Source organism: Pteropus alecto, unplaced genomic scaffold (assembly GCF_000325575.1).
Source record: "Pteropus alecto unplaced genomic scaffold, ASM32557v1 scaffold43, whole genome shotgun sequence".
In the NCBI taxonomy this organism is placed as follows: domain Eukaryota; kingdom Metazoa; phylum Chordata; class Mammalia; order Chiroptera; family Pteropodidae; genus Pteropus; species Pteropus alecto.
The window spans coordinates 287968-301421 of NW_006435764.1; the positions used below are offsets into that span (position 1 = coordinate 287968).

General features: G+C 61.3%; 2 protein-coding genes across 6 annotated transcripts; one reads left to right on the forward strand and one right to left on the reverse strand.

Moving 5' to 3' along the window:
• The first annotated feature begins 2258 nt into the window (after window positions 1-2258).
• TALDO1 (transaldolase 1) lies at window positions 2259-6214 on the forward strand. Its single transcript, XM_006910959.2, has 7 exons — window positions 2259-2470; window positions 3557-3664; window positions 3885-4016; window positions 5101-5276; window positions 5368-5565; window positions 5708-5853; window positions 6038-6214. The coding sequence occupies exons 1-7, from the start codon at window positions 2274-2276 to the stop codon at window positions 6068-6070; spliced, it is 990 nt and encodes a 329-aa protein (XP_006911021.1). The 5' UTR covers window positions 2259-2273; the 3' UTR covers window positions 6071-6214.
• A 1660-nt stretch (window positions 6215-7874) lies between these two features.
• GATD1 (glutamine amidotransferase like class 1 domain containing 1) lies at window positions 7875-12767 on the reverse strand. 5 transcript variants are annotated; one of them, XM_015588787.2, is made up of 7 exons: window positions 12164-12753; window positions 11519-11624; window positions 11053-11160; window positions 9921-10015; window positions 9042-9135; window positions 8717-8828; window positions 7875-8620 (listed from the first exon to the last, which is right to left on the reverse strand). In XM_015588787.2, exons 2-7 carry the CDS (start codon window positions 11613-11615, stop codon window positions 8614-8616), a joined length of 513 nt encoding a protein of 170 aa, XP_015444273.1. In that variant the 5' UTR covers window positions 11616-11624; window positions 12164-12753; the 3' UTR covers window positions 7875-8613. The 5 variants fall into 5 exon arrangements, with proteins under 5 accessions (XP_015444273.1, XP_015444274.1, XP_015444275.1 ...); XM_015588788.2 differs by having other exon boundaries at window positions 11519-11692; window positions 12164-12261; XM_015588789.2 differs by lacking the exon at window positions 12164-12753 and adding an exon at window positions 11833-12133.
• Between the last annotated feature and the right edge of the window lie 687 nt (window positions 12768-13454).

The following is a 13454-nucleotide window of genomic DNA, read 5'->3' on the forward strand; positions in this document are numbered from 1 at the left end:
CGGGAAGGAGCGAGCCGGGGCAAGAGGGCGGGGTCTCTGGGAGCTTGGCGCCCAGTCCGAGCCCCGCCCCCGTCCTCGGCCCGGGAGTCGCTCCCGGGCCTCGCTGTGAACCCTCAGTGAGTCGGGGGCGGGCTCCGAAGGCTTTGGACTGGGGAGAGGTCCGCGGTAGACCTGGAGCGGATTCCGGGGACCCCTGTGCTTGCACGAGGCGGTTTCGTTCAGCGACCAGGAGCACGGCTCAGTTTCTGGGCCCAGACAGCCCGGAACTGCGAATGACAACGCGTGCTTTGGAAACCTGTGGCACACACCTTCCGCCCCTGCCCAGGGGACAGCCGCGACCCTTTGTGGCAGGTGCCGGCCACGGAACCGGGTGGAGAAAACCCGAAGCACTGAGGAGAGCAGAGGGCTGTCCTGGGAGGGTTTAGACTTTCCTGGGTCTGAATCGTGCCCGTCGAAGAGGCCTGGGGCACAGAGGAGCGTGGGGGTTAGACTGCGACCCCTCACTCTGCAGCGAACAGACCAGAGGCGTCTCCGGGAACAAAGGAGATTGTGAGGAAAATCGTGAGACGCTGGGTGGATGTGGGCACACAATAAGGAAGTGACTTCCTCTCTTTCTGCTTTCTCACGGTGACTTGAGAAACAGGCTTTCGTTCCTCTTTGCTAACTGAGTAAGAGGGTTGTTTATCTAGCAGAACCTAGGAGAGTGAATAAGCAGATTTTGCTGCTTAAACGTAAAGAATGGAGCGGGCGTTCAGCTTGGGTCCACCCTGCGGGCTTGCCAGCACACCAGCTGGAGGCCTCAGGAGGTCTGGAGCGCCTGCACCCGCTTTCCATCCTGCCCTCTATGGTCGCATCTTTAGGCAATGACAGTGGCAGGATGGCGTGCCGGCCAAGCGGCTGCACGTTTTCCCGTGTCTGCTTTTTCCCTTAGCACTTAGAATTATCTTCGCGCTCCACCTAGTTGACAGCCCTGGTGGGCAGCAGCGGCAGGATAGCTAGTGTGATACATCCTCTGACAACGGCCAGAGAGGTCAGAGAGGACCTGACGATGCTTTTCTTTTTTTTTTTTTTTCAGAAATGTCTAAACCCAAGTACTGACATTTTAAAATTTTCTAATGAATATTAATTTTGTAAAGATAGATTAGTTGATACCACATATCCACAAGTGTCACATACATAGTTGTAAATAGGGCCTTCAGTTTGGTGGTCATTTTATGACGTGAAGGCTCCTGCCTTTGAGGCTCACAGGCCTCTTTGAGCATATAATTGAAGCTGTGGACACTCTCCCTGGATCAGTGTCTCCCAATCCTGTATTAGTCTCAGGGGTCCCTGGACCCTGAAGGCCATCTGGTGAGCCCAGATGGGTCTTGATTTTTTTAGTTTTGTTAAAAGTCAACTTTATCAAGACATAATTTTGTACGACGAAAGGTGCCATTTTCAGCGCATCACTCACGGGTTCATACACACCTGTTTGAGCACCAGTCCAGAACACTTTCTTCACTTGGTATTTTGAAATTGACGGACAAGAAGTTGCAAAATTATCCCATGGAGCCCCATGAACCCTTGGCCCAGAGTCCCCCAGTGGCAACACACCTCGTACGAACATGGCGTGACGTTCGAGCCAGGAACTTGGCACTGGCAGATGCTGTCGGCGGAACGCGGGCCTGGCTCAGTGTTCACGTTTTCCGCCTGTGTGGGGAGGGGGCACATCTGTGGCAGTGTTCTCACACGTGTGGATTCTTGTAGCCCCCCAGGCCAGTTAGGGCATGGCTGCCTCACGGCCCAGAGATCTCCCTCGTGCACCCCGTGCCAGGCAGCTCCTAATCTGTTCTTCAGCTCTGTATTGTGTTGTCATCATACATTGGCTAAGTAAACGTACTGAAACAGCGACTCCACTGCCACTTGCCCACTGTGCGCTCGCCCTGTGCTCCACCTGGACGGGGGCCTGGTCAGCGAGACCCAGGTCAAGCCCACTGGGTTCTCGGAATCCCTAGCTCGGCTACCTAAGAACAAAGTGACGGTTTCGAGAAGGAAGGCATTGATGGAGACCACGGTGTCGCTGATAGCACGTGTCGTGCAGAACCTCCCCGTCCCCCGCCGCCTCTCCCCACCAGGCTGTACGAAGTCGGCTCTCACAGGCACCCTTGGTCCTTGGTGGTTGGATCACCCTGTAAACGGCTGTCCCTTGGCCAGCCTCCAGGGTAGGGGAGGCTGTGTGTGAAGCGTGGCCGCACTGGGCTCAGAAAACACTCCTGACCCTGTGTTGGGGGCTCATGGGGACTCTGTCACAGCTTCTGGGTGGAACCCCCACTCCACTAACTTCCTGCTTTCTGATCACTTCTCCAGCCATCGATGAGTTCAAGCCCCAGGATGCCACCACCAACCCGTCCCTGATCCTGGCTGCTGCACAGATGCCAGCCTACCAGGAACTGGTGGGGGAGGCCATCGCCTATGGCAAGAAGCTGGGCGGGTGAGCGGCCGGAGCACCCCACACGTCTGCGGGGTGGGAGTGAGCGGGGCCGGGCTCGTCCCTTGTCCCCTCCCAGACTAAATCTTATACTCAGGGAAGGAAAACTCTTTTCTTGTTTGTTTTTATCAATTTTACTTGTGTTACTTACAGGCAGTAAACTATACCCACTGTAAGTGTGCAGTTCAGTGAGTCCTGTATCCAGGAATGGGGTACCCCTGTGAAAACCAAAAACCACCCCAGTCAAGACGCAGAATGTGTGCCGCGCCCAGCAATCTCCGGGCCCTGGCAGCCACCGACCTGCGTTCTGCCATTTTTACCTTTCCACAGCTTTGTTGGAGTAAAATTCACTGAGTGCACAGCCCCGTGCTGGGGGAGGCTTTATGCAGTGATGCAGCCATTGCCACAGTCCCATCCTGGAATGTCCCCTGGGGCCTGCCTGCAGTCAGTCCCTGCTCCCTCCCCCAGGCAGCCACACTGGGCTGTGGTCTCTAGAGGTCTGCCTTTTCTAGATGTCATTTAAAATCCTCATCAGGGTGATAACGGTCAGCGGAGAGTGGTGCCCACAGTGGGCGGTGACCCTGGGCAGGAGCCCCGCCGCAAGCAGCTCCTGCCTGCACCACGCGCCCCGAATCTGAGCTGGCTTCTACCACAATTGTTCTCGCCCCGCCCCCACTGCATCAGTGAGGCCTCTGTGCTCCTGAAACTGGGTGACGAGGTGGCACCTTTGCTGCTCACTGGCCTCCTCCCTCATCCCGCTGCCCATGGCCAGAGATCTGGGTATATGCAGTGGGCAAGTGGAAACCCTGAGAGAGCAGTCGGTTTGGGGGCATCACCGTCACCTCACTCGTCTGCCCAGGCAACCTGGGGGTGGACAACCATGTGAATGTGTTCAGTGCCCCCAGACCACACCCCCACACGTGGCTGAGGGTGGTGGATTTCACGCCACGTGTATTTTACTGTGATAAAGTTATTTTTAAGAAAAAAGATGGAATGACAGGAGTGTCATAAAAGTAATAGAACTGTTTTATAGAGTTCTATGCACGTAGACCTCACAAGTGAACCAATCTGTTTCCCCTGGAATTTCAGGTCTCAGGAGGAACAGACTCAAAACGCTACTGATAAACTTTTCGTGCTCTTTGGAGCAGAAATACTGAAGAAGATCCCAGGCCGCGTCTCCACAGAGGTAGATGCGAGGTAAGCGCAGGGGCGGGCAGGTGGCTGCTGGGCCCACGGTGTCCCCTGGTGTCCCGCCGGGAGCGGGTCCCCAGCCGCGTTATCAGTCCCGCAGAGAAGCGTGATCGTGACACAGGGCTCCAGGCTGCTCCCTGAACCAGGGCACTGCCACCACTGGCTCTGTCCTGGGCAAGCGTCCCTAGGTGAGGCCACCTCTCACGTGGGCCCCTGGCTCTTGCAGGCTCTCCTTTGACAAGGACGCCATGGTGGCCCGAGCCAGGCATCTCATTGAGCTCTACAAGGATGTTGGGGTCAGCAAGGACCGGATTCTGATAAAGCTGTCCTCCACCTGGGAAGGAATTCAGGCAGGGAAGTAAGTGTGCCCCTTCCGCTGCCCGGCTGCCAGGGCCAGGTGTGCAGGGCTGAGGACGGGACCCACGAGCCCCGCAGGTGCGCCTCCGCCCACCGCGTCAGGCGCGCTCACGCTTCAGTCGCTTTAGCCCGTGCAAGCCCCGCAGAGGAGACGGGCCCAGAGCGGGAAGCCCTCGGCTCTCACTTGCAGCCACACCGTGGCCGCTGTGCGTGGGGCACTGCAGTCTGTGCCCGTGGTCGCCTGGTCCACTCTGGATGCTCCACTTGAATGCAGTCATGTGGCACGTGGCCTTCTCCATCTGGTTTCCTCCCTTGGCACGTGTCAGGGCTGTGTTCCTAAGGCAAACGTCCCAGTGTGTGTTCATCCTTGGACAGCTCTTCCATTCTCGGGGGCTTTGCGGGTCTTGCCGCTGTGCACGTCTGTGTAGTTTTGGTGTGGATGTGTCACCTCTTGTGCATACATACCCAGGAGTGAAGCTGCTGGGTCATGGCCACTTGGTGTCTTACTGTGAGGGGGCTGCACACTGTCCCTCACCGCTGCTGTGCTGTCTGCCAACTCCCCATGTGGGTATGGGCTCCGCAGCTGCACGTCTTAATGGCCCCATGTGGCCACTGTTCCCTGGGGTGGTAATTTATTGGAAGGGCCCCAGCAGCAGCTCAGCTGTCACAGTGCACACCCCACCGCATGGCCACTGCCCCGTCCTCGGGGCTCAGCCCCAGGATGTCTGGGTGAACCGAGGCAGGCTTGCCCAGGAAGGGCAGGAGTGAGCAGTGGGGCGGGGGGGTGGGGGCCTAGACAGGACAGTGGTCAGTGATCCTCGGTGGTGGCCTGCCCCGTGGAGCCTGCAAAGACGGGAGGGATCGCAGTCCATGGTGCAGGTGTTAGCTGGGGACGTGCATGGTGGCTCTCGGGACCTCTCCTGCCTTTGTCCTTGTTGGGAAGTGTGGGTTTGATGAAAATCCCAATAGCCAGAGAGAACCTGGTGCAGGCTCCAGGTTCGCGCGGATGTCAGCTGATGAGTGGAGCAGCTCTATTCCGCATGGCACTGGGTGGGACGCTCACGCGCCCTGTCCCCTCCCCACAGGGAGCTCGAAGAGCAGCACGGCATCCACTGCAACATGACCCTGCTCTTCTCCTTCGCCCAGGCCGTGGCCTGTGCCGAGGCGGGGGTGACGCTCATCTCCCCCTTCGTGGGGCGCATCCTCGACTGGCACGTAGCCAACACGGGCAAGAAAGCGTATGAGTCCCTGGAGGACCCAGGTGAGTGGCACTTTGGCAACGGGGCCAGTGTGGCAGTGGACGGACACCTGGAGTGCACGTACCACAGCCACCACCTGGCCGTCCCCTGCAGGAGTGAAGAGTGTCACCAAAATCTACAACTACTACAAGAAATTTGGCTACAAGACCATTGTCATGGGCGCCTCGTTCCGCAACACAGGCGAGATCAAGGCTCTCGCGGGCTGTGACTTCCTCACCATCTCCCCCGCACTCCTGGGTGAGCTGCTCAAGGACGGCAGCAAGCTGGCGCCCACGCTCTCGGCCAAAGCAGGTGAGCCCCCGGCCCTGGCTTTGGGCCGCTGGCACCCAGGTCACCAAGGGTGGTGACGGAGCCAGTCTACGTCCTATGCACTGGGGGGCTGGGATCCAGGGGTGCAGCAGACACGGAAAGCCCCACTGCATGTCCCCCACAGCCCAGGCCAGCGACCTGGAGAAGATCCACCTGGACGAAAAGGCCTTCCGTTGGCTGCACAATGAGGACCAGATGGCTGTGGAGAAGCTGTCCGATGGCATCCGCAAGTTTGCTGCCGACGCCGTGAAGCTGGAGCGGATGCTGGCGGTGAGTGCCCCAGCTGGGCAACGGCAGAGTGGCGCTTCCCGTGGAGCTGGTGGGTCGGCTCCTGGCAGCCCAGGCACTGACAGGTGGTGGACCTTGCTGCAGGCGGACCAGCGGAGAGCCCCCTCCCTCTGTCCCTCGAGCAGGAGGCGGCCTAATGTTCTCTGCCATCTCTGTCCTCCTCCAGGAACGGATGTTCAGCACAGAGAATGGAAAATAGCACAGCACCTGAGGCTGGACCCCATTTCTAGCCGCACATACCTGGCAATGAATCTTGCATTTCTGACCAATCAGCGGATTGGATTTCTGATTTCACATAAAATTTTGCCTAATACAATAAAGCAGTCACTTTTTCTGTGCAACACTTTGTTTCACTATGTGGCCTTTGTCTCCTATGCCACCGTTTGACCTCCAGTTGGGCCCCACTGAGACAGGGCTGGGTCAGGAGCCCCACAAGACCCCAAGCAGGTGACAGCTACAGCCCCTCCTCTACCCCACTTCCACCTGCTGCTGGGGGGACCACCTGAGCTCTTTGTCAGTGCCCAGACCTCCCAGTGGCTCCCAGACAGGTAGGGTAAGCTGCTGGACATAGGGTGCAAAGGGCCCCGGGGCCTCCTGCCTCGTGTCCAGCAGTGGTGGTCTGAGGCACTGGCCAGCAAGACCCCAGGGTCCTGTGCTGGTCAATGGCGCCACCTAGTGGGAACAGCATGACGTGCAAGATCCAGGTCATCTGGATGTATTGCAGCTTGCCAGCCTGGACTTTGCTGAGGCTCTACCTGCAACAAGCTTCACTGGGAAGGGCTTGGTTGAGCTGGTGGAGGCTGTGCCGGGTGGACTGACGGGATGGTCGTCCCTCTCCCCAGGAACCAACCCTGTTCCTGGAACAGCAAGGCAGAGGCCAGGGTCTAGGTAAGAGTGCTCACAGGCCCACCTGCCCAGCCTCCCAGGTGTGGGAGACCAGGCTGACCACTCCATGTCTGTGCAGGTAGAGGCTGGTGTTAGGGACAGCTGTGTGGGGACACTGCCCTAATATCAGCAGGCAGCCCCTTTCTCTTCCCTTCCCTAGGGGGCCCAAGTCAGGGCTCCTGTTCTCCATAGCTGTCTGCAGAGACACCAGGCACCAGCTGGGCAGGGCCAAGTCTCCCTTCATCCTGCTCAAAGAGAAGGGTCGGGAGGCTAGTGGCTCTGGAGTGGCTGCCACCCTACCCAAGAGCTCTAGGGACGGGCCTGGCCCATCCAGGGTGCTAAGCAGACTGCCTTTCGGGTCAAAGGGGGCCAGCTAGGGTGTCCCAGAGCAGTGGGCTTCACGCCCAGCCTAAGCCTGCCTCTGCTGGGTGCTTCCCAGCCCTCAGGTCTGTGTGCATGGACTTGGAGATGGGTGCTGGTGGCCGCACAGGTCTAAGTCCTAAAGCCATCGTGTCGGACTTGCACAGGCACACCAGGTCGCCTCGTCCGCATCCCCCCACTGTGCACAGGCACTGCCGTGGAGAGGCAAGGCACCACCAGACCGAGGCTTCTGTCTGGCAACACCCAGGACACCTCAGGCCTGAGGATCTCCACCCAAACTCTCCCACCCAGCCAACATGGGCACCACGTTCCTGCCTGTCCCCTGTCCCTTGCCAATGCCAGGAGTCCCCAGCTCCCACTTCACCCTGTGGCAGGAGGGCCATGCCGTGCAGGAGGGCAGTGCTCCTGTGTCAGGGGACCAGGCCGAGCGCGCGGGGCTGGGCCAGGCCGACAGCAGAGATGCTGCTGTGCGAGCAGGCAGTGCCCAGCTACCACAAAGGTCCCCTGGTCAGAATAGAGCCTGGCAAGACCTCCGGGGAACCTTGCTGCCTGCCCCTCCACATCGGCAGCCGGGGGCCCGGCAGGAAGTATGTGGGGGCAAAGAGGCACGGCCAGCCCTCTTAACTGCCAACTTGGGCCCGAAGCCCAAATACAAAGGAGGCACCTGTCCACTTGCCCCCGTTCCCACCACAGACAGCCCGCCGCTGTCTACCTTCAGTGGATGGTCCACGCGCATGGAGGCACTCACACCCCTTTTTACACTCAGTGTTTTCCAGGTTCACTCACACTGTACGATGTCACCAGGACCTCATTCCTCTTTGTGGCCAGTGATGTACTGCCACACGGCGGCTGACGCCGCCCGCCAGCCAGGAGCCTCCACGTAGGGGCTGCTGTCCATGCTCATTACTGAGAACACTGCTGTGAACGTTCCTGACCGTTTGGGCGGGGTAGGGAGCAGTGGGGTGCAGTGGGGTTTCTCTCAGGGGGACATCAGGGTCTGCTTTAAACAGCCTGGACGTGTGGGGAACACCAGATGGCAGAGGACCAGGCCCGGAGGCCGCTCTACCTCCTCCAGGGCTTTCGCTCTCTTCCCCGCAGCCTCGTGGGCGGCCCTCGGCCCTTGCCCAGGTGAACAGGCCCCGAGGGCTGGAGGCAGCAGATGGGCCTGGGCACAGTCTTCCCCACACGGACACTGCCCGGCCTGCACCGTCATCCTGGGCCACAGGGAGGCTCAGCCTCTGCTCCTCGACCTGGGCACATGGGGACCCAGAGCCAGCCCAGAAGACTGGAGGGCCAAGGCCACACCCTTGGAGGTATGGCCACTCGCTGGCACCGGCGGCCCCGAGCCCCACCGTGGCCAGTGCAGCGCATCCTCCCCCAGGGCTGATTCGGGGAGGCCTGGTCAGGGTGAGTCGCTCTTGCGGAGGCCATCGGAGGTGGTGGTGTCGCAGGCAGGCAGGCTCAGCGGGGAACGCCTCACTTCCTGCAGGACGGACCCAGGTCAGGGCTCTGGGCCCGGCTGCGGCCCAGCGGAGGAGCTACGCACGTGCCGGAACCCGCCCGCCGCCCGGCCCCTCACCGGCTGCCACAGAGGGAGAGCAGGTTCTGCACGGCAGGGACGGTGGAGCCGGCGTTCTGGCCGGTGACGAGGTGGCGGTCCAGCACGACGTGCACAGCGTCCGGCTCGCTGGCTGCAGGAGGCCCCGGGGACACAGGCCTCAGGTCAGGCCACACGCAGCACGGCCCCCTGACCCACCCCCACCCTCTCCGGCCATGAGCTCCAGGTCAGTCTGCCTGGGCCTCAGAGCCACCGACCACCAACGTCTGCTGGACTCTCGGCTCCAGGAGGCTGGCCTGGCCAGCACCGTCCCCGCCCGCCACCTGTAAGCACCGGCCCAGCTCACCACTGAAGCTGGCTCCCGCGTCCTTCACAAAGTCCTCCACAATGAGGGGCAGGCGGGCGAAGCCAGGCGCCCTGACGAGCTCGTACACAGAGGGCTATGGAGCAAGGGGGTACCGCCTCAGTCAGGCAGGTTCAAACCTGGGGGGGGCCGTGCCCCCAGTGTGGAGTGGGGTGTGTGACATGGAATTCAGGGTCCACCAAGGGGCTTCTGTGTGACAAGGCCATGCTGTCCCCACTCCATCACCAGGGCACACAGGTGACCAGAATGAGCTGAACCCCTCAGTGAGAGGAAGTGCTGGGGGCCAGGGCCCATGAGTGGGGTGGGGCATAGCCACAGCCCCGCCCCCACCTCCTGAACCTGCACCACCTGCCAGCCCCCCACAGCGAGACCTCAGTCCTTGCCGTAGAGGCCCCTAAATCTGTCCCAGGACCCTCACCCTGGGGTCTCCTCCCCACCAGGTACACCCCACCTCTGAATGCCGACATATTCCAGCTCAGTCCTGGCCCCCCCACCCCTGCAATCAGCCCGGCCCTCCCCCGACATGGCGGTCCTACCCCTTGGACAGGCACAAAAGCGCGGGCCAGAACCCCCTCCCCATGCACACACAGGGAGCACCTCCCCGCCCGATCCCCTCCGCACGCTCACAGCCACGTCAGCAAACCAGGGACCCTGTCCTTGCCCACGGTGGTCAGCAAGGAAGAAAGGGAGAGGACGCAGACAGCGCAGACAACTGCCAGCCTGGTGCCACGTTTTTTAATTCCTATCTGGGCGAGTGACTGTCACCCCCACCACAGGTGACCATGGGGCCCCACAGGGACCCAGCCTGTCCCTATGCAGCCAGGCCTGACTCCTGCCTGGGCTCCTCTGTGCTGTACTCACCCCCGTCACACTGTAGCCCTGGAACACCCAGGACCTGTCCTCATTGGTGGCGCAGCAGAGGGCAGCAACGCCATGGCCAACAGCGCAGATGGGCTCTAAAAGCAACGGGCAAGGAGGGGCCTGAGGCCCTGGGTGCCAGGCCTGGCCCCCGCCCCTCGCCTCGCACTCCCCGGCAGAGCTGGAGGCCGCCGCCCCACCCCCGACCCGAAACCCTGCGATGTCGCATCAGGGACCAGGCTGTTCCCAGCTCAGGCCTCAGGCCCTGGTGGCTGAGAAACTGGCACAACGGGTCACGAGGTGCTGCAGGCCTGTGTGCCAGCCCAGGAGGGTGCCACCCGCCGACCCTCAGGATAGCCTGCACTGCCCCAGGCCCGCGCTCAGCCTCCGATGGCAAATGTCTCACGGCATGACGGGCACCGGCTGTCACTGCTGTCACCTAGAAACTTCCCACTTCCTCTGACTGCAGTGGGAAAGGCGCCCGGCCCTCCTTCCATCCCTCAGAGCCTCCAGAGACAGAGTCCGCACCCTGCCAAGCGGTCACCCTGGCTCCGGGCCTTTCCCCTAGGAGACTGCCTGGCACAAGTGCGTTCCCACGGTGGAGGTGGCCGGGAACAACGGCTGCCTGTTCCGACAGCACTGGGGGCAGGAGGCCCCGCTCGACACCACAAAGGATGTAGTGTGGAGCCCGGGCTCTGTCTGCTGGCCCCAGTGAGCGTCCGGCAGGCGGGCCCCTTGCAGCCCCGCGCCGAGTGGGACGGAGGCCAGGGCTCCGCGGAGCAGCCCATCTCCCACCCCCACTGGCCTCGAAGCCCGGCCTGGACACCGTGCTTTCTCACCGGAACGCAGCCAGAGTCCTGCCCGCCCGCTGCGGAGGGGCCCGGGGCTGGTAGTGGAGGGCACACAGGCCGGGGGGAGGGGGCGCCCCATCTCATGCGAGGGACGGCTGGATAAATGTGTCCGCTCGCTGCTCAGAATCCCCAGGACTCTTCACATCTCAAGTGACTAGGGTTTTCAGGTCCAGAACCTGAACCCACACCCACACTGGCTCCACACGCACCCCAGACAGGCTGCTTCCGGCCTCTCCTCCCTGCTGATAGAGCCCCCCCACAGCCCAGTCCCAGGGGTCACCTACTGCTCTCGGAGCGGAAGTGCTGCAGGATGCGGGCCAGGGAGCCACTGCTGGCCAGGTCGGCCAGGGCCCCCGGGCAGCTGGGGATCAAGAGCGCATGGTACCGGGCACCTAGGGGAGACCACAGGCCGGTCGGTCACTGGGGCAAGGCCACCAGCCAGGACCAGGCTCTCCTCGAGCACCCCAGCTCCTCTCTGCCAGACACCCTGCTTTGCCACTTTCCTACAGCGCTAAGGTTCCCGAAGCCTAGGCACTATTCCTAACTCCCATGTCTCCACGTGCCGCCACCTCCCCCGCAGATGGAGCTCGGGAACTCTGGGCCCAGGATGCACGACGGAGGCAACCCTGGACAGTCACAGCGCCTGGCAGCATGCCCTGGGGTGCTCCGGGAACAGAGTGAGGGGGCTCTGGGGGACCACAAACCCACCGGGAACCCCACGCCCCCAGCCACGCGGTCTCAGGCGCTCACCATCAATGGACTCGAGCTTGGCGGGGCTGGAGTAGGCCTTAAGGCGGAAGTCCTGCACCCAGCGCGCATTGCTCTCATTCACATCCACGAAGTCCATGGTCTTCCCCTGCCGGGGTCCCGAGGCCAAAAGTCAGCGCAGGACACCCCCTGCTGGCTCAGGGATGCTCAGAAACGCTGATGAGGGTTGGGGACAAAGGTACCTGACAGTCCAGCCCCCTTACTGAGTCTCAACACACCCCGAGCTCCCAACCCCACCTGCCCCTCACTGATCCTCAGTCTCCCACCTATAAAGCAACAGCCATTGTCCCACGCACCTTGGCGGTGACACTGGAAACATGCAAAGTGACAAACACAAATAATATCACTGTTGTGATCCCCGGGGTACCACACCACCGGAGGGACACAAACCCTCCTGAAGGTCTGTGCCGTCCTTGTTCTCGTGTGTAGACATCGACCCAAAATGACAAGCTTCCCCTTGTCACGGGTGGGGCCAGAGCATGACGATGCCCCTGGGGTCCTGGCTGCTCGGCCTGAGCCAGCTCGCTCAGGGTTACAGAGGCCTCAGGCGTGCACTCCTCCCACGAGCAACAGGTGCTCCTGGCCTCACCCCCAGAAAGAAGGTGGAGAGGGGGTGGCTAGCCTTACCCCAGGGGTGGCAACCTGCAGGTTGAAGGCGGCACTGGCCAGCGTGAAGCAGTGGAGGAAGGATGGGGCCGACACACCTGCAAAGAAGACAGCCCCAGGTGAGTGCAGGGCGAGGCAGCCCAGGGCTTCTCCTGCTCCCAGAGCGACCCGAGCAGCCCCTCCCCCAGCTCATGCCCGGGCTCATGCCCTCACCTGCCACAATGGGCTCTCTCCCGGCCTGGCCACCGGAAACACTTCCAGAAGGCAAACCCAAGCGTGCGGTTCCCTTACACTCAGCTTACCTGCTCACTGAACCAACAGGGACTGAGGCCCAAGTTAGGCAGGAGTGGGAACAACGGAGCCCCCACCCGCACTGTGTTCATCTGGGAAAGGTGCGGGGGAGCAAAGCCTGTGTTTATGAGGCGCCGGCATCCCAGCCCCATCCTAGCACGCTCCCAGCCCGGAGGGTTCTTGGCTGCTTGGGGCTGCTGGCCCCCCTGAAGTCTACTCCCAAAAGGCTTGATCTGCATCTCTCCACATCTATTTTAATCCTGAGACCCAACCCCTAACCCTCATTTTCATCTTTATTCACTTGTATATTAGCACGTGCTCACTAAAAAGTCCACATGTGGAGCAAACAATCTCTCCAAATGCCCCATGCCCCCCGCCCCCCACCCCGACTTTCCCGATTCTGCTCTCCAGCTCCTCGAATCCTCACTCCTCCATCTACTTCACCCCAAGGACCCTAAAAGGACTCGGGAGGGCCCACTGGTCCTGCCCAAAGCCTAGTGGTCTTTTCAGAGTTGTGCCCTCACCCCACGTCAACATCCCCTGCTCCTGGCACAGCCACTCATTCCAACCAGCCACCTGGGGACCCTCCAGGACTGAGGCCACTCTCAGTAGCTCCTCCCACCCATGAAGTTCCTATGGGGTGGGGGCAGGGCCTTGACTCCTCCTGCCTGTCCCCCAGGGGCAGCACCACCGTGACCTGATGACCCGCAATGCTCGCTCCCTCATCCACTTAAGCAGGTACAGAGGTTGAGAAGCAGACCAGGCTCCACAGGCAGACCCAGGTCTTGACCTTGGCCCTCAATCTGTCTGCGATGGGACCTTTGGCTCATCACTTCTGTGACGGGGCAAGCACAGCTGAGGACCTGGGAAGTGCCCAGAACCACTTCCCTTCTGGGCCGGCCCTCAGCACGAGGCCCTGCGTGAGACTCAGTGCCAGCAACGGCAGGCCCCGTGAGCCCGACGCCAGGCTCTCCCGGTACCCTCACCACACGGCAGGGCAAAGGGATGCTCCACACCTGCA

Bases quoted from the DNA above. Each gene is read 5' to 3' on its own strand.
- TALDO1 (XM_006910959.2), top strand. From the start codon at position 2,274: ATGGGGACTCTGTCACAGCTTCTGGGTGGAACCCCCACTCCACTAACT. The intron at 4,017-5,100 runs GTAAGTGTGCCC...CCCTCCCCACAG, and splicing joins GAAGGAATTCAGGCAGGGAA to GGAGCTCGAAGAGCAGCACG. The intron at 5,566-5,707 runs GTGAGCCCCCGG...TGTCCCCCACAG, and splicing joins CACGCTCTCGGCCAAAGCAG to CCCAGGCCAGCGACCTGGAG.
- GATD1 (XM_015588787.2), bottom strand. From the start codon at position 11,615: ATGGACTTCGTGGATGTGAATGAGAGCAATGCGCGCTGGGTGCAGGAC. The intron at 11,161-11,518 runs GTGAGCGCCTGA...GGTCTCCCCTAG, and splicing joins CAAGCTCGAGTCCATTGATG to GTGCCCGGTACCATGCGCTC. The intron at 10,016-11,052 runs GTAGGTGACCCC...CGTTGCTTTTAG, and splicing joins GCACTTCCGCTCCGAGAGCA to AGCCCATCTGCGCTGTTGGC.